A 27,564-nucleotide genomic window follows, 5' to 3' on the forward strand; every position below is an offset into this window, starting at 1 on the left:
TGCAGCTACAGCACTTGTGCCAGTCTGCAATGAATTAGTCAAACTTTTACCAAATGAGGTGTGTTTTGTTTTTGAAGTTTTTAATTATTACTGTCTTTATTTTTTCATCTTCATATAAGTGGCTCTTAAAAAAACATATCGATATCATTGATGAGAAAACTAAAATTGTCTATCATAAAATGGATATTTATAGTGATATATTTAGTTTGTATAGATATTTCAAGTGATAAATATTGAATATGCTTATTGATTATTTTATTCGGGGTTTTATAAATTATTATTAAACATTCTTGCCAGCTCTCTATCAAACTGTCCAACCTGTGCCAGCATGGAAAGCGAACATTAAACAACAAGAAATCTATATTATTTTTTAGGATGAATATAAATTTATTTTGAATATTAATATTAGAGATCATCAAATATTTGTAACAAGTATCCTGTTTTTCTAACAAGTATCATGCCAGAATAAAAGATTCATTAATAATTCATTTTTGACTTGAAACTCTTTATTTTGTTGATGTAGGTTCCTAAAATTATAGGAATGCTGTGGGAGATATTGCTAGACTTAGATGATCTAACTGCATCTACCAACAGTATTATGACCTTACTCTCAACATTATTATGCTACCCTGAAGGAGAAGAATCTACTCAAAGGTGATTAAAATTTAAAACATTGTTTTTGAAGTTTTGTTTGACACATTTCATTCCTTTTCAATAAGATTAGCAAAAGTCTAATTGTAGCCCATATTTTAAACTTTGTGCACCTAGCAAAAGTAGTTGAACAACTGATATGTATTGATTTACATCTCATAGATGCTCTAGTTTTCATTGTCAGTGATATTTCTAGGATCTCAGGGTTTTGGGGCTTTCAGCATCAGACCCCTACCTCACCCAGTTGACACAGCTGGAGTTGGTCAAGTCTCAGCTTGCATCCCAGTTGTAGCAAGCCATTGGTGGGTTCTCTTTATCCAAAGCCATCTAGTAGCCTTTTCTGCCCCTTCAGTAAGGGAATATATAGTCCTCTTTACTCCACTGTAACTCCAAGCCCAGTCAGGGTTTTGCAGAATAAATGTCCCACAGAAACCTGGCAGCCTACATCAGCTGGCTTGCAATGTGTCTGTTGGTCTTGGTTTGTGCATTGGTACCTTTAACTCTTTTGATTCATTGATAAATTTTGAAGAACATTTTCATTGTTAAAGTGATAGTATGTTGTCAACTTAATGTGACTGTCCCATGAAAGGGAAGAATGCTACTGTTATTTAGCCCAACAGGAAACGGTGTTTCCTAGGGCTAAATAACAGTAGCATTCTTCCCTTTCATGGGACTGTCACATTAAGTTGACAACATACTATCACTTTGTGCTGCTACTGCATAAATCTCTCTGAGAGATTTAGAAATGTATTATTTCTATTTTCATTGTTGTTTTCCCCAGAGAGGCATTTTCATTTTTAGTGATTCTAATTTTGATGTTTTTAGTGTTATCCTGAAAGTGAGCATCATGTTCATCTTCAGTATCAGTTTAGCTTAACCTGTTTCTATATTCCCTCATAATTCTGTCAATCAGAGTAACTTTTAATAACTAAAGTATATCTTGTGGATTTCATTTCAGCTCTGAGCATTCATTAGTGGAATTGGTTCCCAGACTTTGGCCATTTCTTCGTCACAATATTGCATCTGTGCGGAAAGCATCATTGAAAACATTTCACACGTTACTAAATTTGGAACAGGTAAATGAATATGTTTCCATAGTTTTAAAAAGCATGTTGTATAATTTATTGTATATTTTATATATTTAAAAAGTTTATCATACAAAATTTATTGTAAGTGTAGGTGTGACTGTGTACTAAGAAGCTTGCTTCCCAATCAAATGGTTCCCAGGTTCAGTCCCACTCTGTGGCATCTTGGGCAAGTGTCTTCTAAGGCCTCAGGCCAATCAAAGCCTTGTAAGTGGATCTGCTGATTTGATTAGATTAGTTAGACTGATTTGATTAGTTACTGAATTTAAAATTCCAGTAAAAGTAATTGCAGTACTGGAAATTGTAGTTGGTTGTTTGATTTTAAATATTTGCATCATTTTATAATTTACAGTAACAATATCTTGTGACAGTGAAATAAAACTTCTGCGACCATGTTGCAGTAGCTTCTTTTTAAATTTAATTATTTTTATAAATCTACATAACTGCAAGATTTTAAAAATAAATAGTGGGGAACATGGGAAGTTCACATGTATCTGTATTTGTTTTGAAAATCTTTTTAAAAACTGTCAGACATTTGTAAATTATTTGATGCTGCAATACTATATATGTTTTAGAGAAGATATATCTTTGGATATCGTCATCAATCCTGAGATGTTACTGTCTTGAGTCCTAGGACTCATAGGCCCACTTATTTAGTTTCAATGGTGCATGATTGACTGAAATCACTTTCCCTTTGAATGAGACGCCAGCATTCACGGTAACTCATTTTCAGCTGAGTGGACTGGAGCAATGTGAAATGACATGTTTTGCTCAAGAACACAATACCTATTCTAGCAGTTGAAGACATGAGCTTGTCACATCCTAACCACTAGATCATGTGCAATCACCTATTTTTGAATTAGTGGTTGTTAAATTAAAAATTGGTTCTATAATTGGTTTTGACTATTTCGGTACAGGTTTCCATGTGATAAATACGCTTCTTGAATTTTAATTAGTCTTGATGTTATTGGTTAGTTTTTAGTTATTTACGGATTATTGATTGAACTCTTCTCTTCTTTCCAAATTCATGTAAACAGGATTTTGTTAAACAGTTTTATATTTGGTGTCATTTCATAAAATTCACAGCAAAAAAAAATGATTAAGTTGAACTTACCATTCAGAATGAAAGAATTGGTCACTAACTGCTTGCAATATATTATTTAATGGAGACTAAATTTATGGCAGTTTCAAAACTGACAAAATATTGTGGTAAATTATTTGTAAATTACATACATTTTCTTAAAAATAAATAAAATTTTCTTTTGAAGCAAAACATTTGAAACTCACTTTGATTTTTTAATGTTTCAGAATCATCCAAAGAACTGGCTTTTACCGCTGTTGTCTGCTTCTCTACGGCATATCTTCCAACGAGCTCTTCTTGAATCCAATCCTGAGATTTTGACTCTTGTTGAAAAAGTGTGCTTATTAAACATTTGAATTACTTTTATTATATTTGATAAACAATTTTTATAATATTTTAAAAATTATTAATCTTAATTTTTGTTATTAATCTTAACTTCATTAACATAGCATTCTATTGCATTTTTTTTTAAGCATAGGCATAATTAACCCTGTATTTGGAAATTACTAACTGATAAATGTGTGTGTGTGTGTGTGTGCAATGATGATGATTCCATATTTCAGTGATGACTTAGAAGTGTGTTTCTTAGTAATGTTCATTGTTTAGTGGTCCACATGTAAGTTATGTTATGGTTTGTTCCAATTGATATTGAAGCATACCGCAACATTGCAAGTTACTCACTAAGTTGCTGGACTCTGAAAATTTATTGAAATATGACTGTCTTTAACAGCCACAGTTTAGTGCATGTGCGACCCAGTAATTGATGCCCATCTATGTGTATTTCAGGTTCTCTTTCAGTTTGTCCTTTAAGTGAAGTAAGAGCCTGCCTGTCAAGTGTGAGGCATCTGGTATTTCCCCCAATGGGATTTGCTTGAGAGTTCTCAGTTCCTCCATATATACTATAACATATATTTGTACTGTAATTGAGGAGCCCAGTTTGTATTGTGAATTCTAATGTTCCTAGTCCATTCTTGCCAGCAAAAGCCACATTTGATGCAAATGAAGATAGGAAAAGTCTACACTCTGTACAGTTCAATTGTTTGATAGACAACCAATTTCATTGTTAGTGGCATAAAAAGTGACTATGCTATATATAGTGTGAGAACTGCTAAAATCCATCTTCACTCAACTGTTTGTGCTAGTTGCTCACCAACTGTTGTGCAGCAGTCTATAAAAGATTTGAGATAAGGAGCAAATGACTGTTTTGGCCATTGATAAGCACTGACAATAGACTAGTTAGTTGGTACTACAATGTCAGAGTTTGTTTTTGACAAGACTAAAGCACCCCCATTAACATCTGTTGCCTATAATCATTCCATATATCATCATTATTTTTACATCCACTTCCCATGTTGGCATGGGTTGGACATTATCACAGGGTCAAGTGGGTTGTTCCAGTGTTGGTTGGGTTTCTATGGTTAGATGCCCTTCCTAACATTGATCACTTTACAAAGTGTACTGGGTGCTTTTTATTTATGGCAATTTGCTAATGTAACTTGCAAGACTCAAGAACCCTCTCAACTGAGAGGGAGGAGTTAGTGGTGGTTTTAAGTGAGGGGTTTAGAAGTTTGACTGTAGGAGCAGTAAGTGCTTTGCTGTTCTGTAAGAAGTTCATAGCTACTTTATATTTTATATAGGTGGGTGGGGGAGACAGAAGTGGTGCCCACATAGGAGGTAGATATGATGATGATGAGGTATTTGAATGTACTCTTATGGTAATGTGCGAGAAGGTGAACAGAAGTGAGTGTGGATAAAGAAGAACCAGAGAAAAAGTTTAAATTCCTTGTTATATATTTATTATGATGACCATAAGAATATGTTATTTCCTTCTCTGCATTGATAAGTTGTATGTATTTGTATTTTCAAGGTTTGGGGTCAGATATTGTTGCAAGTACCTTTAGAAAATTTAACTGAAGCTTCTGTAGCTTGGTTAGGAGTTTGGTTTTGCCTTCTTATGCAACCTGCAAAAATTCCTTTTGATCCATCTTATATACTTGAAGCAAAACACAGAGGAAGAGTAAGTATTCACAAATATAGTTTGTGTTTTTGAGGATTTTTGCTATTAAATCTTAGCTGATGATCTAATTTGATTTTGTGGTTATTGTGTGAAGTTGTAAAATTATGATTTCATACAAAACTAAATCTTATTTATGTTTATCTATTTTTTTTTCTCCCTTTCTTATCATTGGTTTAATTTATTTTCTAGGATCAACAGCTTCTGAAAAATCCACTTCGTCAGCTAAATGAAAATTGTACGAGTTTTAATACTGAAACTAGTACGAAACAAAAAGATTTCCTGGGTGGTAGTGATTGTTACAATGAGTCTTCACTTGAAGATGATATTTATATTACTAGATCAAGAATGATTGGAGCCAAGTAAGTTAAATAAATATTTTTTGTTAGTTTTTGTTAGTTTTTAGTTTAGTGTAAATCAATCCATTTATCATATTTTTCTGGTAATGTTCTATGTGTTGGACATTTAACCATCCACATCCAATTTTTTCCAAAGTTTATATTATTTCTGTTTTATATTCATACATGCTTGTTTTAATTAGATAGTAATCTCTTACTTTTCAAGTTTTATAATGTACACTTTTAGCTTAATTTTTTGTGTGACAAAATTCTTATATGCAACCTATGTAATGATAACCTAATCAAATATGCTAATGCTAGATCAGATGTATTTCTTGATCAATCCTTTAATTACCATTGATTATGAAAAGAATTTTGATTTATTCTGTGTGATTTATAGACATAATTAAAAAGTATTTCACTCTGGTCTTCAGAAATAATTTCTAATCATGTTCAGACTAAAAAATTCTCTTTTAATTTTGGATGGAGTTGAAAAACTTATGAAGACTTGTAAAAATGAGACCCCCAAGACTGCATCCAAAAGAAAGTTATATGACTAACAAGCATAGATTAACTCGCCAACTTGTTCTGATTACTAGCTCACAAATGCATAGTTTCTTCTCTCTACTGCTTCTATCACTACTACAATGACATCTGTTCTTTTGAATCAGTTATATTCATACATCCTGCACTTAAACCTATCTAGGACACATATCTCTTCTTCTTGTTACTCTGACACTGTCTCATCTCCTAAACTCTACACTAAATACTTCATGTTGTGGTTCCTGCCTAGGACTGAAAACTCCCTCTCTAATCACGCTTTTCTTGCAGACACTAACCACAAATAATTGACTGCTTCAATCTCACCAGTCTAGGAAGATGGATAAATTCATAATCCTTCCACTACCTTTTAATTTAATTGAAAAATAAAATGTTTAAACCTAATATTCCATCTGTTTTTATTTAAACTTGCCAGATCTGACCTCTCACATCTACCCTACAATGTCATCCTAAAAATAAACAGATACATCATAATCTCATAGTTATGTGATAATGCATGATAAATCAAAACAATGTGAGTAAAGAAGCATTTTATTTAACAGAGTAATCTGAATGTTATAGGGTTAATACAGTATTGGAGGTTTAACAGGAAATAACGACAGAATGATCTGAGGAAACAGCTCAGAAAGAAATGTATTAGATAGAAGATTCTTTGATATCAACTCATTGCCTTATAAAATTTGTAAAAGTAATTTGATATATTCACACACACACACACACACACACACACACACATATATATAAATTTGCTAATTAAAAAAATGGTTTTATCTTTTTAGATTGTTAGGAAAGTTATGTACATTCCTTACTGCAGTGGAACCAGATGATACAGACCCATCAAAATCTCTTGATCCCATATGCAAGTTAATGATATTTCATCTTACTTCTAATTCTGCTCTGCAGAGGTTTGTTGTTGCACAGATAATCTATGCTTGGGGCTGTGAAAATAAGGTGAGTAGCAATGTAATTCTAATTAAGATCAAATCTTTTAATAATTTAAACTTTACATCTAATAATTCATTGTAACAATGTCAGCATTAGACTGCAATTTTTGAGCATATTGGAAATAATCAACCAAAGTTCACACCCTATTCTCCAGATCAAACATTTACATCAAGAATTACAGAATAAATGTTATTTCATATCATTCAAACATAATTTGTTCAACTTCAAAGAACAACTTGTTCACGTGATCACAAAATTTTATGCGAACATGAAAGGTACAGAAAAGATCTAACATAAATAAAATGAAAATTTTTTTAAAAATGTACAAAAAGTAAAAAAATATGTTATAAAAGTGTAAAACTAATTTAATTGTTTTAGATTATCACAATTTAGTAGTAAATTTTCATGCTAGCATAAATCAGGTTTTTTTTTTATTTTATAAAATTGGTTGTCTTACATAGTATTTTTACAGTTGATGTCATTCTTGTTACTATTGCAGACTTGATAGGGTGTTAGTAATCTAAACAAGTACCAAGAATGATTCTTTTAAGCTAATGAACAGTATATTCTGTATTATTGAATTCCCCTGCAAAATCACAAATAATTGAATATACTGCCCATCCTATGGTGTATAACAAATATTATTACATATTTTACAAACATTTTATTTAAATTAATCAATTCAATTTTCAGTACCCATCATGCACAGACGATCTAAAACAGCGAATTCATACCTGTCTAAATGAAGCTATTTATTTTGATGAAATTGCTGTATCATTCACACGAATGCAGACAGAATGTCGTGATTTTATTGCTGGTCTTAAGCAGCAAGGTTTAAATATAGAGGAACACTTTCCACCAAGGTAATGAATTCATTTTATATATATACACACACACACTCATATACATGATAAATACATATGGAGTTGGAGGATTGTGTTGTACTCCAAAGTCTACTTTGGCATGGTTGCTATGACTAGATGCTTTTCCTAATGTTAACCACTTTTACTGAGTGTGTTGGTTACTTTCTTTTTGTGGCACCAGCATTAGTGAGGTTTCTCTGTAACTCTCAATTCTAAAAAGTCCCTTTACTGAGTAGGAGTATACTCGAGTGGATTTATGTTAGTTGTTGAGGTATGGAGGATGGAACACAAACAGTTCTCTCATCACAGAAGAGAGATATGGCCGTTTCACATTATATATAAGTTAAGAAGGGCATCCAGCCGTAGAAACACTGCCAGATCAGACTGGGCCTGATGCAGCCTTCTGGCTTCACAGACCCCTGTTGAACTGTCCAACCCATGCTAGCATGGAAAGCGGACGCTAAATGATGATGATGATGGGTGTGAGTAACCAGGGTGATTAATACCAGAAAGGGACATAATGGTGGTGGTGAGTGGTAGATAAAGGTGGGATGGTAGTCACTGGTAAATATGAGTTGTAAGAAAAGTATGGGAGTGTAGGTGATGACTGGCAGTACAGAAAGGGTGAAAAGCACCATAATATTAATAATAATAATAATACAAGAAGGGAAGGAAAAGAAAGAAACAAGACAAGTGGATAGGTTGCAAGAGCGTGTGAGGTAAGTGAGAGATATATAGTAATAGGAACAGCAATGGTCAGAGTTACATAGAGGTGAGTCAAAAAGGAGGTGACTGGTAGTACAGAAAGAGTGATAAATGGAAAATATGAGTGAGGAGGGACGATTTTAAGAATGAAGAATAACTGTCAAAGGAAGCAGTACTGGGGAGTGAAAGCAAGAACTGGTGGAACAGAAAAAGATATGATATATAATTTTGCTTAGATTGCTGCACTTGTTAAGAGTGTGATGGGAAGAAGAGTAATAGGGAGATGAATGGGTAATAGAGAAGACTTGACAGGGACAAATTGGGTGAGGGGCCCAGTTGTGTGTTTATACACAATGCTTTCAGAACCTCAGTTTTGTCATGAATGACAGGTCTTCTTAAACATCGTGCATTATGAATCCTGTTGGTCCTTTGTCAGCTCCTCCACAAAACTCAAAATGCAGATATTGACCTTCACCATTTCATCCTATGTCTTCAGTTTCTTTCTTCCTCAAACTCCATTCGCATTAACTTCTTTACACATCTGCTTTCATTCACATATACACTATCTTAAATGATTTGATAATACCTATAAATTTTTTTGGCTTCAATTTACATTTGTTGATTGATATACAAATGAACTTTATATACTTAATAATCTAATATGCATTTTAAAATCTGTGTGGATAAGTAGTTTCTGAGAGCTTTACAAATAATATATTTGAGAGTAAATGGCAATGCATTCAAGAATTTGTTGCAGAAGTGTCCCCATTAAATTTTTCAGCTTCATTGAAGCTCATGAGAATTTCTGTACACAAATAACACAGTTTCTACTGTCAAATATATGGGATTATGTAGATAACACAAACAATGAGTACTTTAAATTTACTGAAGTACTTGTTTTAACATTTTAATATACTTTTCTGTCTCTCTCTCCAATTTTGGATTTATTTTCCCATGTTAGTTTGGTTCTCTGGATGCAGACTTTGTCTTGTAACCATGTGGTTTCAAGTCCTATCTTACTGTATGACAAGTCTTCTACTGTAGCCTTGGGTTGACCAATACCATGTGAATGAAAATGGTAATTGTTAACTGGGTGGAAGTTGTGTGTGTGCGCACATGTGTGCATGTATAAATATTGACATTCCATACCTTTGCTTATCACTGTGTGGGGGAAGCAGTGATGTAATGTTTATATATTCTGTTGCCAAACATCCTGTTGCTATGTGCTTTTGAATACCAGCAGAACAAAAAATTAATCACGAACTTGAAAATCAAGTAAGGGTTGGTGAGATGAAAGATATCTGCCTAAGATAAGTCTTTGTTTAATCCACGTTAGCATAGAAAAGCATGTAAAACAAGTAAGCTATCATAGATTGGATAGTATTTTCATGTTTGAACAAGTTATTACTGTTAGTAGAATGAACTTCCTACTACTAAACACTCATCTGTGTGTTGTACTTTAGTTGTTATTGTAGCTACAGATCAGCTTTGATCGAGTGGGCCAAGGCATTTCAGCTATGATTATCCTGATTTTTTTTTCCAGGCACCATATATTTCACTGCTCTTTTTACATGTTTTTTTTAATGATCTGAGAGAAATTTGGCTATATTTCTGTCAAGTTTAATGATAGACATATAGACATTCCCATAATTATTTTGGTTCCTATTTTTCTATAAAGCAAGCAGAGTATAGTACTTTGGCTTCAGACCATCACTGTTGACTTCATTATTCAGACACAATGCATTGTGATTTCAGTTGATAACCAAATGGCTGGTTCTCTAACAACTTTATCTCAAAACACTGTATTTTTTCTTATCACTTATGTTTTCAGGGTCATTGAACTTTGTAAAGTATTATTTCAGGTCTTGTTAGAAACTATTATTATTTCAATTCAGAAATACAGCAAGGTGGTTGAATTGTTAACAAATTTGACAAAATGCTTAGCGACATTCCTTCTAGGTTCAAATTCTGCTGAGATCAATTTTGTCTTTCGTCCTTTCAAATTTGTCAAAATAAGTACCAGTTGCACACTGGGGGCAATGTAATCGACTTACACTTTGTGCCAAAATTAGAAACCATTGTTTCAGTTCAGTAATAATTACTTTGATCTTAAGTTTTCTTTTATTCTTTTTTCTATAATTAGTGTTGTGTATGTCTTCTTCTTTAGGTCAGCTGATTAAAATTATTAACTGTTCTTTGTAAACATAAATATTAATTTCATTGGGTAAAATATTTACTGGAACCTAGTCTTAATTCTTCACTACAAACTAAGATGTCCTTTGAATCATGTCAGAAATGTTAAACAGATGATAACTTTAATGACATTTTCCTAATAACTATTTCATTTTTTGGTTGCATTCTTAATATTTTGAGTTAACAGACACTTTAATTTTTCTTATCATACCTCAAATATTTTTTCTCTTTTTTGTAACCAGTGTCTGATGTTTTTAATTACAAACTGTTTCTTAGCCACCTTATCCTATGAATTAATACATGTTATCATTGCCATCATCATTATCATTGAATGTCTGTTTTCCATGCTGGCATGAGTTGAATGGTTTACAGGAGCCTGTAAATTAGAGAACTGCACCAAACTCCAATGTTTACTTTGGCATGGTTTATTCTACTGGATACCCTTCCTAATGCCAGCCACTTTACTGAGTGTACTGGGACTTTTTACATGGCATTGGCAGTAGTGAAGTCTTCAAGTAATTCACAAAGGTTCACGACTTAGTATTGAAAGAGGTGGCTTTATGCCAGGTGATGAAAGGTTTAAGTATAATAGAGGGCCAGGAACAGGTATCTTGTAGAGGACATACATGGCTATCCTAGTTGGAAGAGACAAAAGATGGTGCTAATATTGTGTCAGGGCATACCCTCGAGGGACATGTGATTGTTTTATATACCTTTGTGGTTCCCCAACTTTTGCTTCTAGTCTCTTAATACTTAAATTATTATTAGATATTATCAAATACTTTTATTCTGTGAGAAATTAATGTGAAATTCTTTTATCTGCAGTGTAATACTGACATTTGAGCAGGCATATGCTTTAACATCAACAGCCTTTGATAATTTGAAAACCAACCTGAAACCTAAGTCATTGCAAACATTTGAGGAGAGACGTTCACAGTTACAAATATGTATTTCACAAACAACACAAGAACAGCAAACTTACAGTGTTCGGTAAGAAAGTCTTTCTACCTTTTCATTAAATTACTTTGAATTATTTAAATATTCATTGAATATTTTGATAAGTCTTTAGACTGAAGAATAAATTGAAATTTATTCAAGAAAAAGTAGACAGACACTGAGAGATTATTTTATTTGATTTTGTAAATATATTCTTTAAATTTTTGAAGATTAGGTAGGTAAATATTTACATGGAATGAATACCAGGAAGAGTTGTTTTATGAAAGAAATACAGGAAAAAAAAGCCAGTTGCTATGGTAATAGTGAACCTGATAACCTACTGACTTGTAGATGCACTTTTGAAGGCTCTCATCTTCATGTAGTGAATGTTGAGCAAGTCATTATGGTGTGGTTTGTAACTGTTCTAGCTGTGTTCATTGAAAAATTTGAACTCAGTACTACAGGCGACTGAAGCAATCATCAGTTATATAGATTATTATTATTTATTTATTATTCAATTAGTTAAATACAAGCTGTTGAAATAGTGCATTGTTCTGTGTGTGATGGATGTATTTTATAGCTGTAGAAATTTTGGTTGCACTGTCAAATGCATCTGTATTCTATGATAACTTGAAATTATGAAGAATAGAAATTTTTTCATGCATCTTTAACACTGTCAAACATGGTGTGCAAGAGAGACGACTGCATTGGTATGGTCATGTAATGTGTATGGATGTGGACAGCTATGTGAAGAATTGCCAATCTCTAATAGAGGAGGGAAGCTGTGGAAGTGGGAGACCCAGGAAGACATGGGACAAGGTGGTGAAGCATGATCTTCAAACATTGGGCCTAGAATTATGTAAATGAAGCATATCATTTTTGTAGTTAACAAAAAAAAAATCATTATTTTGGTTTAACTCATTGCATTAATAAATTGTTAGAATTTCTTGATACCAATATAAATTTGAAGATTGTTTGAAGGAAATATTAAAAATACTAAATTAGATATTCTAATTAGAATCAACTAAATTAAATGTTCATGCTGTGCAATTTACCATAAGGATGAAAAAAAAAAAGGACTGGATGTCTTTGAAATTTTACTTGAACAAACATCATGGTTGCAAAAAATCCAAGTGCTATTATATTCCTTAAAGACAAAAAAATTCTATGGAAAATTAGGAAAACAGTGTCACTTTTGAGCTGATTGATTACCTGTTGAAAAAAAACAATAGTTTAAGATGTCTGAATTAATATAACTAAGTGTGAATGTGCATAATATTTTTTCAGTGTTCAGTGCAGTCTTGCAATGGCAGCTATTATGCAAAACATCCTGCCTGAGAAGTTAAACCCTGTAATCCGGCCTCTAATGGATTGTATAAAGAAAGAAGAAAATCGAGAAATTCAAGTATGATTACTTTTAAATATGTATTTTATAAATATTAAATTTCATATTTATATATATGTATGTGTGTTATATTTTGAGTTACTGGATGGTGCAATCTACTTGCCAGTTTCCAGCTTTAAGCATTAAGATTTAGTTTCTTTAATTTCCATGTAACTGTTAATATATTTAAATTTGATAGAGCACTCTATAATCTCATTTTACATCTGCTCTGACATGCATGTATGAATTGGATGGGTCTTCTCTAGCACAGCTTCCTGCCACTTATTGCAGTCTTTTGTTGTCTTCTTTATGAGGTTCACTTTACTGAGATCTGCATTTACCACTTCATTTTTTTCTTATTCAGTTATCCTATTCTGCATGTCCTTCCACATGGGTCACTTGACACTTCTCTGTCCATCTCTCAACCTTTATATTTGTCATATGTCTATGCCAGCTAGTGCAATTACCTTTTTGCACATTACAGCCAATTCCTCTTATGTCCAGTTTTTCTCTGCTCATTTGCACTGCCATTTGTGCATATCAACATTACACTTCTAGTGAAGCCTGCTCACCTATTTCTTTCTAGCCCTCACATGTCCTCTGCATTCAAAAAACTGTTTTGCTATCATGCAATATCATATTTCATACACGACATCATATAACCTGCCCTTCACTTGGAGAGAGAAAACCTTTGTTGTCAGCAGAGGTAATAGCACCTTATCTGCTTTGTACTTACACAGGCTACTTTATAATAATCTAAGTAGAGTTAGTACCTTAATTTAAACCAAATCAAATCAAGTTAGAAAATATTTATAGTTGAACCTGCACATTTTCATTTGGACAATCTCATCATCATCATCATCATTTAACGTCCGCTTTATTATCTATATTAATCCTCATTTCACTCTGTATTTGAAACCTGATTATATATTGGAAATATATTTCAATTTCATCATCATCATTTAATGTCTGCTTTCCATGCTGGCATGGGTTGAACGATTTCACTGGAAACTGTTAAGTTGGTGGGGCTGCACCAGGTTTCAATCTGATTTGGTAACATTTCTATGGCTGGATGCCCTTCCTAATGCCAACCAATCTGAGAGTGTAGTGGGTGCTTTTTATGTGTCACTGGCATGGGTGCCATTGACCTGATACTGGCATCAGCCACAACTACAGTCTCACTTCGATTGACAGGTCAACGCAAGCACGGTGTATCATCAAGGGTCTTGGTCACCTGTCACTGCCTCCATGAATCCCAACGCTTGAATGGTGGTTTTTATGTGCCATCGGCATGAGTGCCAGTCAGACAGCACTGGCATTAGGCACAATCGTGACCTCACTTGGCTTGATGTCACTGTCTCCATTAGGCCCAATGCATGAATGGTGCTTTTTACGTGCCACAACTTGGCACTGGCCACAACTAATTTATTTGAATTATGTTAATGAAAGATATGCAGTTTGGTCTGAGGTAACTAGAAGTCACAGATTGATTTCATACAGGCTCTCTCATTTTATTTATTACATATTTATGATGATGATCATCATCATCATTGACAACGAATGAAAACAAGTCTTTAATTATTCTAATGTGAAACTGTTATGCTTACCTAGACAACCTAATTTTTCTGACAGGATAAGAAACTTCAATTTTTAAAAAATTACTTGTGTATCTACAATAACAAAATATACATTGTAGCTTCAAGTCAGTTGGGTGGGACGAACTTGTGTGTGTTTCTCTGTTTAGTTAACTACTGCTGAGTCATAGGATGGACTTCTCAACATCGGTAACAATAATTTCAATGCTCATCTATATCTTCATTAAATATATGAACTATGATTTAAAAATATGATAAAACAGTTATTAAGAATATGAACAATATATGTTTCTTTCAACTAGATATATCAGTTAAGAACAAACAAAAGTGTAATTTATCAGTAAACATTTTCTATTATTCTAAGATTGATTGTTTGGACTTGGTAGAGCTGGGATGGGAGCAAAGTTGAGGAAATTGATTCTAACACATTGCTGGTATTTATTTTAAAAAGGTAAGGCACACTCTACTAGGATTTGAACTTGCACTGTAAAGGGGCATGCTAAAGTGTTTTTATTTACTTGCTGTTCTTTGCTCATCAAAATATTGTAATATATTTCAAGCATACTATCTATTATGAGACAGTTTGAAATTGATTTATAATTTTCACATCAGTGTAGAGTTTAAATTGTGATTGCACTGAAATTTAATTTCAACTCTACTATGAATACCCATTTATTTAGATGAAAAGAATAAATAAAAGGCCTTCTAATGTTAACTGAAAGACTAGGTGTAAATTTTATACATCACCAACTGTGTAGTGTTGACTTAGCTGACAGAAGATTTTCAGTAGGGAAATTTAAATGCTTATGATTAAACATAAACCTAATGAGAAGCAAGTTTATTTTGCCTTTTAAATACCAGTTTATTCATTCTGATTTGTGATTTTGGTGCCGGTATACTTATCAAAGGTCATTTGACATTTTCAGTAAAAGCACAAAAGCTTTGGTATGGTTTTTCTTTGGATGACATTCAAAAGCTGAGTGTTTCTCTACTTTAAAGGGAAAGCTAAGTTTGCTTGATGCAATTTTGGTAAAGTCATTAATATGCAATAAATTTTTGGCTTGAGAAAAATTTGATTAATATGGATTACGTGATACTCTGACTTACTTAACATATAAGTCTATCAAGAATGTTGCTACATCTCTTTTGAAGATATGTATTACATATAGTATCACATTTCTTTCTTTTTCCTAAACACCAAGTAATAAAAAATATGGAGAAAATGGAATTACAGATATAGTACTCTTATGTATACTGCTATAAGGGAAGTATCTTCACATCATTTTAGTGTCTGCTTTTCAATGATGACATGGGCTGGATAGCTCTGCAGAACAGCAAATTGCCACATGTCTCAATCTTGTGCCATTTCATCTGCGAAGCCCAAGACCTTGAAATTTGACCTCATCACTTCCTATATCTTCCTTGGTCTTCTGCCACAGACTGCTTCCACATTCAGCATATGGTGCCTTTTAACTTAACATTCATCTTCCATTGTCATCTCAAGCCCATACCAACTACATATCTTACCTGTATATCTCAGCTAACACCATTAATGGTAAGTTGTTCTCTTAGCTCATTTGTGCACTGCTTTTCATACAGATTAATGTTAGGCATTCAACCTATTGTTTCTAACTCATTTTTGTTCAGCTTCTTCTGTGCCCAAGATTCATTACCATGTAGATTCAAACTTCTTACACCTTTTTAATAGTTTATCTTTATCTTTTTGAGCTAGAACGACAAAGTATTTTTGGAAAGCATCAATCATTCAGAAAGAGGTCTTAGTCTTTTTACTTAAAAAATAATAGTTATGTCTAGAGTCAATTTCATATTTGCTTAAAATTTTAGACTTTTGTTGGGACTCATAAAAGTTCAGCCACTCTAATAGTTTTCATTTGTATATTCCTGCTCATATTACTCTATTTGATATATTTCACAATTCAGTTGAAAAAGAATCTTTATATGAAGATGCCTTATGTATACTTACACTTATATTTTTGCCTCCTTACTGTGGGTGACTTAATAACAAGCATTTTGCCATTTGATGCTTTATTATCAAAGTTGTCTTTGAGATTCTTTACATGCCTATAATTTAGCTGTTTCTAACTTAATGCTATATTAAGTTAGTTTTCTTCTTGCTACAGATATATATATATATATATATATATATATATATATTGTAACTTTTAAACTTGTGCTTGGTCAAGCAATTAATCAAACTCATTTGAATGTTTTTTGAGGTGGTATGTAAAGGATAGGGCATTTTGGAGAAGACTGTTAATGGTCTCACAAGAGTGACCTCTATTCAGTTGGGAAAAATGGCCTTAAATTACTTGTTGATCTTATTAGTCAAGAAAGCACCTTAGCTCCATACCTAAAATTGATTTAAAAGCAAATTTGTTAATTAAAAAGTTGGTTAATAGAAACTGTATTATGACAACCATGATTGAACAATATTGGAATCCTGTTGAGAAATTACAATTTAATTTAAAATCATTCATATTTTGGAACTACTCACAAGTTTTCATCATCTCTTTTAAATATAACAATATTAAAAAAAAGTGATTTCTTTGAAGATTTTCATTATTTTTCCAGATGTGTGCTGCAAATTGTTTAGCAAGGCTTTTGAAAATGTGTTTATCTCGAACTCCTAATCCAAGTGATAAAGTGATAAAAAACCTTTGCACATTCCTGTGTTCAGATTCATCAATAACACCCACTATCAAATTAGCACTCAAAGACTCAGGTAAATAATGTTTTGGTCAGTAAGCTAGAAATTGAAACAAAAAATAATTATTTTCTATGAAATTGTTAAATGTAATTAAATAATTGTATTAGTCTTGAAAATATGTTTTAGTTGTTCATATAATGTATATCTTACTTTTTGGATTTATTTATGTGTTTAATCTTTTTTTTATAGATGATCAAAATAATGAGGTTGGCTGTACTGAATATTCTGGTATTCTTACATTAACAAACCAACAGAAAGTAAGATCCTGTTTTATGTTTATATTTTTATAAACTAAAATTAGACAATGTAAGGTGGAGAGGACTCTTTCATGTTGAAGATATGGGAACATCTCTAGTGCTGGTGCCACAATACAGTGCATTCTCTATGAAGAGGTTGAGGAACAAATGGAAACTATATAGGGTAGAGAGGATGGTTCCTTCTTGTCAAAAATATGGCACTATGTCTAATGCTAGTGCCATGATAAAAGCATCCCGTGTACTCTTCTAAGCAGTTGTTAGAAAGAAAATTCAGTTGTAGAAATTATGCCAAAAATGAAATCTACGAGTGGGATTTGGTGTAGTTCTTTGATTCCACTAGGAAGGTAGTAACTTAGGAAAAAAAAATGACTTGGACTGTGATGACCTCTTGCATGGATGGGAAAATTGTTACAATGGTGATGATGAGTCTCTCATCATCATGAAATTGGGATACCTGAAGGTGACTTAGTGATAAGATCATCCAAAGTCTAACTAGGTTTGTTCCACTGTTTGATAATGAGTGATAATTTTGATTATGTTTCACAATTAGTAATGGAGAAGGAGCTCAAATTAGCATTGTGACTGAGTCTCAAGAATGTTAACTGCTATACTTACCCCCTCTCCCTCCCCCTCCATCCCTCTCTATATATAAATGACTTCTGTTAAAAATGATATGGTCTATGGCAGAGAAACATAAGCTGTAACATTTGAGAATCTGCTGTAATTAGAAAGTTATAGTTAATTGGGGACAGGTTATAATAACAGTGCTAAGCATCTATGAAAGATAATTACTGTTATGGACAAATAGTGTAAATGATTTGATATAAGTTTTCTACCTCCAGTTAACAGAAAGTGTCAGCTTAATATGCAAAATATTCTTATAAAATTTCTAATTTCTAGACTCCAGAGAAAAACTACAAGAATTGTCAACAGGCTTCAGCTGCTTCTAATGCCTCAGTTGATCTTAACACAAATGAAAATGAAGTAAATGAGGTATTTATTTTTACTTCTTCCTGTCAGTGAAACTGAAACTAAAAAAGTATATTTACTGTCAGTTTCATCATGATCATTGTCTTAATGTTTACTTTTCCATGCTTGCATGGGTCAAATGGAGTTTATTGAAGCAGATTTCTAGTGCACTTCCTGTCTGTTTCTAAGCAAGATATTTCCTTATGGAAATATTCTGTGGCCAATAGTCTGTTTTTCACAGAATATTGAAAATGAAACACACTGCTTATATGACAGTGACATTCATTTACAACTATTATGTAATACCAGCACAAAGACACACACATGATGGGCTTTCAGTTTCCGTCTACCAAATCTGCTCACAAGGCTTTGGTTGACCTGGGCTTAACCACACAACCATGTCTGTAACTATTTTGATAATATAACAAAGTTTATTATGACAAGATAATAATGAAGACTGTCCACTTGAGTGAAGATCTAAAGCATATATATAATTTTGAAATTTTTTTTATTTATCATCCAAGTAATTTCACATACACATAAAATAGATTATGTACATAGAATGAATTACAGAAATTAATATTTTCAAAATTTTTAAATGTCACTAAGAAGTAACCTAATTTTGATAAAAGCAAATGGCAGAATTATAATAGTTCCTATTAAAATCAGAAAATTACAAGAGCAAGTAAGTTATCTTAAAATGTTATTTTTTAAGGCATCTTGATTAAAATGGAAATTTTCTCTTTTTTTTACAGAAGTTTTTAGCTATTCAACGTGTAGGATCTGAATGTGCATTAAGTACCATAGCACGTTTGTTTCAAGATGATTTACCCACTGAGGTTCCTGCTCTTTGGTCTAATATTACCTTGAATTTGAATGATAACAAAATCAAAGAAGGTATATTTTTTGCTTCACCTTTTTAAAATTCGTTTATTTCTTAATGGAATTTAAAAATGCATCTGTATTAAACTTTCATAAGATTGTTTGTGGTTACTTTTAATAAAAAAAAAAAGTAATGAATTTACTTAGTGAATTGTTTTCCATTATTCTCTCTCTCAGTTAAGGTAACAAGGTGGCAGAATCGTTAACGCATTGGACAAAATGCTTAATGGCATTTCTTCCAGCTCTTTATGTTCTGAGTTCAGATTCTGCTGAAGTCAACTTTACTTTTCCTTATTTTGGGGTTGATGAAATAAGTACCAGTTAAGCATTGTGCTGATGTATTCATCTAACCTCCTCTCCCTAAAATTGCTGGCCTTGTGCCCAAATTAGAAAGAATTAGTCTCTTCATTAATAACTATTAATATTATTAGTAATAAATTATTTGATTAATCCTTGCTATTTTTGTGCTCTACAATCTTTTCATATAATGTAGTTTATTTTGCTTGTACATACTTATTTTTAATATTATTTTTAAATATTTTGTTTTGCTTTATTCCACCCTGCATTGAATATAATTATTATTCATAATCTTTTAATTGATTACTTATTATAAAAGCTAGACAATAGAGAGTGGCAGCAAGGGTAATGTAATCTGCCCTGTAATATGTCTTGTGCATGCCTATTGGTTAAACTACATAATATTGAATATTGCAAGTTGATACTTTTAAGTTATTTATAAAAAAACTCCTAGGAAACTTCATCTCAAATTGAATGGGGTTCATAAATAACATGGAGAAGCAATTTTAGTGACATCACTTTTTGTGCCATTCCATTTTTGATGTTACTGAATAATGATAGTAAATTAAAATTTTAATCAAAATTTCATGGAAAATCTTAGTTTATTCTTGAATTGTCTCCTTCCAAAGTTGTTGACGATATGTTTGAATGAATATTACTTGAGAATTAGTTTAAATTTTACAAATAATAATGTCAATTTTGTTTGTTTGTTTTCTTTTTCTAGCTAATAGTGGTAAACTATCAGAAACAGAATTACAAGAAATTATTAACAGTTTGCAAGTTTTGGAATGTGTAGCTAATGCACTTAGTAAATCTCTCTTATCTCAAGTAAGATTTTGAAAATTCTCTAAATTTGATAAGCCTGATATAAAGGATCAGATATTTGGATTTATTGTTATTAAATTTTATTGTAATGATGTTAAGGTGTCATGTATATAATTAACCAAAAAGAAATCTCCCTCTTTACCTTACAAAAGGAAATCAAGATTCACAATGTTTCTGTAAAGATGATCATTTCTCTGAAGTAATGGACTTGTTAATTCAACCACATACTCTGAAAGTATAAAAATGTAAGACAGGAAGGGAACAGAGAAAGAGAATTTTTGTTGGTAGACAATGTTGGTCAATAAGAAGCTAAACCTAGTCACTAAACATGATGAAAATAGATAGCTGAGTGACTGTGTTCTTGATGTGGAATGATTTTGAATAATCGCAAACAGTTATACCTTACTGTTTTAAATAAATACTTTTTGATATATGAATGATGAGGTTGTCATAACTGGAATATCTTTCAGCAAAGTTTTGGGTATACACAACTAGAAAACGTACTTGACATTTGACCTACAAGATATAAAAGCTAAATTTCCCTCAAACTACACTCCACTGTCTTAAATTAGGAAATGTCACTTTGGAAAATAACTGAGAGAGAGAGAAAAAAAAGAAAGAGAGAGAGAGAAAGAGTTGAATTTATATAGGCGGTGTCCATCAATCAGTGTTGCAGACTATGGAGAGTGCCTCCCACCTCAAATTCTTATTACAATAACTGGCAGAAAACTACTTGAAAGGCAGTTATTTCAGCTTTTATCATTTTATTTATGGTGCTACCTTGTAAAGAAATAAATATATCCATAAGTGAAGCTGTCATGATCTGACAGATTGTCTTATTTTAATTTGTTTGGTTTTCACATGATGGCTGATCAGGCCTCTTTTCAAGTGGCCTTTTTTAAGAATTCATTTGCTTTTTAAAAGAGTAGATTTCTTATTTAGATAGTTTATTTTTTTTGTTACTGTTTATATTCTTGATTCATTTGATATGTGGAAATTTCTATTTTAGGTCCTAGAATTGCTTCCTGATTTAAGTGGATATCTACAGAACTGCTACACCAGTATCCGTCACTTGGCTTGTCGTGTTGTTGGTACTCTTGCTCAACTAGATACACTTTTTGTCATGACACACATCATTGAAGTTGTGTTGCCTTACCTTGGTGTCTCAGATAATCTCACACAACGACAAGGGGCATGTGAAGTTCTAGCCAGTATCCTTTTTGTCTTGTATGACGTTTTTTGTTTTATGCAACACCTTAGTTCCAGTCAAGCAATTCTCTCTTTTTTTTCTGTTTAGAAATAATTTATAATGGGTATAAAATTGTTGTATGGTACGATAAAAAAAAAACGGGAATAATAATCGTAATTTCTTTTCTTAGCCACTGGGGCACAGATGAAGGGGACATCACAAAGACAGTCAACAATTTGTTGGGGTTTATTTAAAAGATGAGTAAGAAATGGAAAAGATGGTGAAATGCAATAAAAGTGTATATAGTATACAAAGTTTGTGATAACATGAAGGTGTCATCCTCCTGATACAGGAGTGACTCTAATTAAGGCCAATCAAACCCCACAAATCCAGGGATACCCAGTCCACCAAAAATACAAGCCCTCTCCCAACTGTTGTTCTCCATTCTGCAGGCTTGTGCTTGCCATTTTTGCTGTAGTCACCCTCGCCATTTTCGCCATAGTCACCCATCTTTTCACAAATTCACTGGGAGGTAGCACTTTCCTCTCCACCATCACTATCCTTTTAAGGTGTAATTTCAAAAAGCCAATGAGGGCTTGACTGAAGAGGAAGGCATCTTTCCTCAATCCTTTCAGCCTTGTCCACTACCCAAGCTCTTTTGTCATAGCCACTAGACAGAGAAACACTGCCTGCCCTGTCTTGTTAAAGGTGGGCGATTGGGCAATCCTCACAGTGGGTTTGGCCAATAGTCAGATTCATCCCACATGCAATAACATTTGTTTGACTTAATTCCACAAGTCTCGACATTGCTTCAATAATACCATTTGTGCATGTGACTGGAATGATTTTTGTAAATTTAGAAATCGACATATTGTTGAGACAACAATATGTCAAGCATTGTCTTTTGTACATTATGCACATTTTAGTCTTCATTTATTGCATTCAATTCAGTGTACTGTAAGTAGTGTATTGTGTTATGTCTAAGAGATAAAACTCATTTGCTATAGAAAGGGCACTAGAATGAAAGAAATGGTAAAGTTTAACTGAATGCCATTCAGTATTCAGTTCTATTTATCTATATACCAAGTTCATATTCTACTTAAGTTCACTATACTTTTTATTCTTCTCTTCAGATCCAATAAAAAGATCCTTGTTTGTATTGGGGTTGATTCAACTGACTGCATGCAAAAAATCAGTAATCTGAATGGATGTTTAGTTACTTTAAAAATTTTGTACTAAACAATTTATACGATCTTTTTGCCCCAGGAATGCAGTTTTGTATTCTGTAGCCTACTTTCAGTTGGCCTTTAATCTGTAACAATTTGTATCAATAGCTGTCCCCTCTTTTTTGCTTGATTCAAAATGTTTTTCAACCACCATGCTATATATAGGTATAGGTATGGTTGTCTAGAGATGTAGGCTTGTGTGATTAAGAAGTTTGTTTCGCAGTCAAGTGATTTTAGGTTCAGTCACACTTCATGCCCCTTGAATAAATATTTCTGTTATAGCCCCAGACAGACCAGATACTTTGTGAGGGAAATTGGTGGACAGAAACTGAAAGAAGCCTGCTCTGTGTGCATGCATGCATGCATGTATGTGTGTCTGAATGTTTATAATCCATGCTGGGCTACAATTACAAACATTGCTGTTTGTAATTGGGTAGAGACTGGCTACTTGTTGACATTTTCTAATAAATAAGCTCTGTGCTTTCAGATTCCTTTTGATTAAAAAAGAGACACTTACTTGAAAAACATATAAGGTTGGTGACAAAAAGAGCATCCAGCTGTAAAAATCCTGCCCCTAATACCTTACTAGCTAACACAGTCATGGGCAAACTGCGACTTTTTGAATGGCATGCTTAATGAAAAATTTCCATGAATTTTTTTTTGTTGTGTAGCCCACCTGGTGCATGTCTCATACTACCCATTTCTTGGAAAAGGTTGCTCATTCCTGGTCTAACCCATGGTAGCATGGAAAAACAGATGTTAAATGAATGAATATATAATTACCATCTGTGTATTGTGCTAAATGTATACAACCATTAGAAGGCATGAAGCTATGGAATTGTCTAAGGTATTCTTTTCATAGACACAATATATATCAGAGCAAGATGAACATTGTCACTGCAGTGACTCACAAGAATGACAGACATGTTTCACCTTTCTTGAGGCATTATCAATGTTGTGCACCCAATTATCACCTGCTGAAATTAAATTCCTGCCTTGATATGTAGGAAATATTGAATAAAACATTCTTTGGTATTGTGGAAGGTTGCAGGGCTGTAGAAAAACTCAATATACTCAATTGAGAAAAAGAATTAAGATGAAAATCACCAAGATGAAAATCACCATCTTTGTATCATACTTTAGTGTGCACACCACTAGAAGATATGAAGCTGTAGAATTGTATGAGATAAGATCTTTTCATAGACTTATTGTGTTAAAAGTACAATATATATGAAGCTGAGATGAGCATCATTGCTGCAGTCACTCACAAGAACAACTGATGTGTTTTGCCTTTGATAAGACTTCTTAATACTGTGCATTCAGTTGTCATATGCTTAAATGGAATATAGATATATCAGTGTTTTCGATGCCTATTTACTTTCTCAGCTTGTCTAATAAGACCGCTTATTCACCACCCATGCACAATTAATCCTTTTCCTGTTCATTGCATTCATTTGTTTTGTTTCTCTGCTATTAAATCGCATGTAGAAGGATCGTATTATCTCCCTTAGTCTTTTGAATAACAAAAGCTCAATGGTTGAACTTGCTTTTGTAGAGTTCTAGGTGGCCCATGATAAAGAAGTAGTATGAGAAATGGGGAAACAAAGAGAAGTGGGGGGAGTGTTATGCAAATAAAAGCAGATATATGCATAGAAAGACATTAGAATTTTAATTTTCAGGATGAATTTGTTTCATATTTCCTTTTAATTTTCAGACTGATATTTAAAAAATATAATTTTCTTAACTAGAAGATGTTATTGATCGTCTTGGAGTAAATATAATTCCCTTTATTGTACTACTTGTGGTACCTATCTTGGGTCGAATGTGTGACCAGAATGAAGCTGTTCGACTCATGGCTACTCATTGTTTTGCAACCCTCATTTGTTTGCTACCTCTTGAGGTAACTTTTATTTAATTTATTTATTCTTTGAAAATATTGTCATGCTTAAGTTTCTTAAGTTTATAATTTAATGTCTAAATATCAATTTGTATTTTTCAGGCAGGCCTTTCTGACAACCCCAAAATGAAAACATCTTTAGTACAACAGAAAGAACGAGAACGCAAGTTCTTAGAGCAGTTATTAGACAACTCAAAGATTGAAAATTATGTTGTATCTGTTCCAATTACTGCTGAACTTCGTAAATACCAACAGGTAAATAGTGGGTTTACAAATATATATTACTACCTATCTTTCAGATTTAAAATGTTTAATATATGTTTTATTATTACAATAAGTTCTAATTTTTCTAGGCTTTACTTGTCATTGTCATCATCCTTCCTGCTATAGGCACAAGGCCTGAAATTTTAAGGGAGGAGTTTGTTGATTACATCAGTCCCAGATCTTAGTTCATTGACCCTGAAAGGATGTCAACCTCGGAGGAATTTAAACTCAGAATGTAAATACGGACGAAATACTGCTAAGCATTTTGTCTGACTTGCTAATTATTCTACCAACTTGCCACCTTTATTTTAATAATAATAGTAGGTAGCACATCTACAGAAAATAGCATTGCTTGAAACTGCATGAATACCTCGCAAAGTTCTTGAAATCTGAATGAAAAGTATTTAGTCTATTGGTTGTAGACAGCTGATGCTTTATTACATCTCTCAGTAAAGTTGCTGTGTTAAACAAGAACAACAGCAATAATAATTCTAATTATAAGCCTTGAAAGGATGAAAAGTAAAGCCAATCTTGGCAGAATTTAAACTCAGCACATGGTAGTAATTCTTTCAACTGTAGGCACAAGGCATAACTTAGCATTTTGACAAATATGGATTGATAGATATGTATCAGGCTGAGTTTGATGTGGTTGACTAAGAGCCCTTGAAGGGCAGTGCCCTAGCATGGTTACAGTCCAATGAATGAAATCAGTAAATGAATATATTCAAGTAAAAAAGCAAATATGTGAAAGAATATAAGAGAAAATTGAGTGAAGCAAGATTTCTCCATCTTATGTAGTATTCTTTATATCTACAAGTTTTTTGTTACATTATATATTTTCTATTCTGTTCTGGGTTAACCCTGTCATTTCTATATTTCTGTTGAAATACACTGTCTTAATTTTAATTAGTTCTGAAGAGATTGTAGAATTTTATAAAATCATTTTGTCTTTATTAAGGCTGAAAATTTTGAAGGAAAGTTTTAATTTTGATTACAGAAGGTGGTTAACTTCCAGTGTTTGACCCTAGCAAAAAAATGAAGAAAAAAATAGTGTAATAGGTGTAAAACAACATATAGTAAACAAATATGAAAAAAAAAATGCACACTGGCGAACAGGAGTGGGGGGAAACGACTCAGAAAATTCACATCAGGAGTGTTCTGAGTCCACTCACCATTTCTCCGTTCATTGGCGCAATGTTACCACTTGTCACAAAAATGAAAAAAAAACAACAATAGTGTAAAAAGTGTAAAACAACATGTAAATGAATAAGGAAAAAAATGTGCACTGGCAAACGGGGTGGGAGAGAATACTCGGAAAATTCACATGATCAAAGTCACAGGGTCTACTGCATGGCACATTGGGCCATGCAGTGGAACTGAGCCCGGAATTGTGTGGTTGCGAAGAATATCCATTTTCTTGAGGGGAAAAAAATTGGGTCATGTGAATTGTCCTGCCCCCCCCCCTCCGTTTGCCAGTAAGTGTCCTCAACTATATAGCCTTGGGCTGGCCAACGTGTCCTGGAGGCTGAAGGTGGAATTTCAGAGGAAAAATTGTCTATGCTATTAATGAAGATGAAAACAAAAATTTGCACAGAAAATTTTTTCAATTCTGTCTTCTGCATGATGGTATTAACAGAAACAATTGCAATGTAGATGTTTGTAAGCCATTCAAGAACTCTCTCACACACACACACACACACAAAACCCTTTAGTTTCACTGCAACATTTAAATCTCATTTCAATCTCAATATTTTCGTTACTTTGAAACCGAGACTTGTTCACTGACAAAACAGATGCAGCACAAATTTTTGTCAGGGTTTTTTCGTGGTTTCAAAGAATGAAAATATTTAGGCACAAATGAAATTTAAATGTTGCAGTGAAAGTAACGGTTTTTGTTGTTCAGGAATTGCTTACAAATATCTTACATGCTGCAATCATCATCATCATCGTTTAGCATCCGTTTTCCTTGCTAGCATGGGTTGGACGGTTTGACCGGGGTCTGGGAAGCCATGAAGCTGCACCAGGCTCCAGTCTTATCTGGCAGTGTTTCTACAGCTGGATGTCCTTCCTAACACCAACCACTCTGTGAGTGTAGTGGGTGCTTTTTACATGCCACTGGCACAGGGGCCAGAGGAGGCTGGCAACGGCGACGATCAGTTGGTGCTTTTTATGCACCACCAGCATGGACGCCAATCAAGGCGGCGCTGGCAACAGCCACGTTCGGATGGTGCTTTTTATGTGCCACTGCCATGGGTATCAAAACTACAATTTCCATTATTCGCCCTTACCCTGCCCCTAATTACAAAACTTTCCACTGTTGACGGACAGTTCATGTTAATAAAATAAATTATCTGTAACATTCCTTTAAATTGCTACGAGAAAAAAAATTTACTAATAGAGAGTGATGTTATAGAAATAATTATACTCTGTGCATTGTCCATTTCTCGGGTATAAACAACAAGTCCATTTCTGGTGGACCAGGACAATTCACACGATCCAATTTTTTCCCCTCAAGAAAATGGGATATTCTTCCCAACCACACGGTTCCGGGTTCAGTCCCACTGCATGGCACCTTGAGTAAACAAATTTTTCGAGTCCTCCCCCCATTCACCAGTGCGCATTTTTTTTTTTCATATTTGTTTACTACATGCTGTGTTTTACACTTATTACACTATTTTT

At 33.2% G+C, this 27,564-nt stretch overlaps 1 protein-coding gene across 1 annotated transcript in view; it reads left to right on the plus strand.

Annotated features, from left to right (window-relative positions):
• Positions 1-27,564, plus strand: part of LOC115225406 (TATA-binding protein-associated factor 172) — a 69,641-nt gene that overhangs the window by 25,271 nt on the left and 16,806 nt on the right. The window contains exons 9-27 of the mRNA XM_036500747.1: positions 1-58; positions 524-654; positions 1,610-1,727; positions 3,045-3,152; positions 4,685-4,834; positions 5,024-5,193; positions 6,510-6,681; positions 7,369-7,538; positions 11,262-11,426; positions 12,660-12,777; positions 15,778-15,906; positions 16,944-17,094; positions 17,269-17,336; positions 18,237-18,329; positions 19,061-19,202; positions 20,209-20,312; positions 21,319-21,520; positions 24,476-24,624; positions 24,724-24,876. The exon at positions 1-58 is cut by the window's left edge and continues 83 nt beyond it. Of these exons, the coding sequence (XP_036356640.1) occupies positions 1-58; positions 524-654; positions 1,610-1,727; positions 3,045-3,152; positions 4,685-4,834; positions 5,024-5,193; positions 6,510-6,681; positions 7,369-7,538; positions 11,262-11,426; positions 12,660-12,777; positions 15,778-15,906; positions 16,944-17,094; positions 17,269-17,336; positions 18,237-18,329; positions 19,061-19,202; positions 20,209-20,312; positions 21,319-21,520; positions 24,476-24,624; positions 24,724-24,876 (2,551 nt within the window). The remainder of the gene's footprint in view (positions 59-523; positions 655-1,609; positions 1,728-3,044; positions 3,153-4,684; positions 4,835-5,023; positions 5,194-6,509; positions 6,682-7,368; positions 7,539-11,261; positions 11,427-12,659; positions 12,778-15,777; positions 15,907-16,943; positions 17,095-17,268; positions 17,337-18,236; positions 18,330-19,060; positions 19,203-20,208; positions 20,313-21,318; positions 21,521-24,475; positions 24,625-24,723; positions 24,877-27,564) is intronic.

This window comes from Octopus sinensis, linkage group LG2, assembly GCF_006345805.1.
Source record: "Octopus sinensis linkage group LG2, ASM634580v1, whole genome shotgun sequence".
NCBI classification, from domain to species: domain Eukaryota; kingdom Metazoa; phylum Mollusca; class Cephalopoda; order Octopoda; family Octopodidae; genus Octopus; species Octopus sinensis.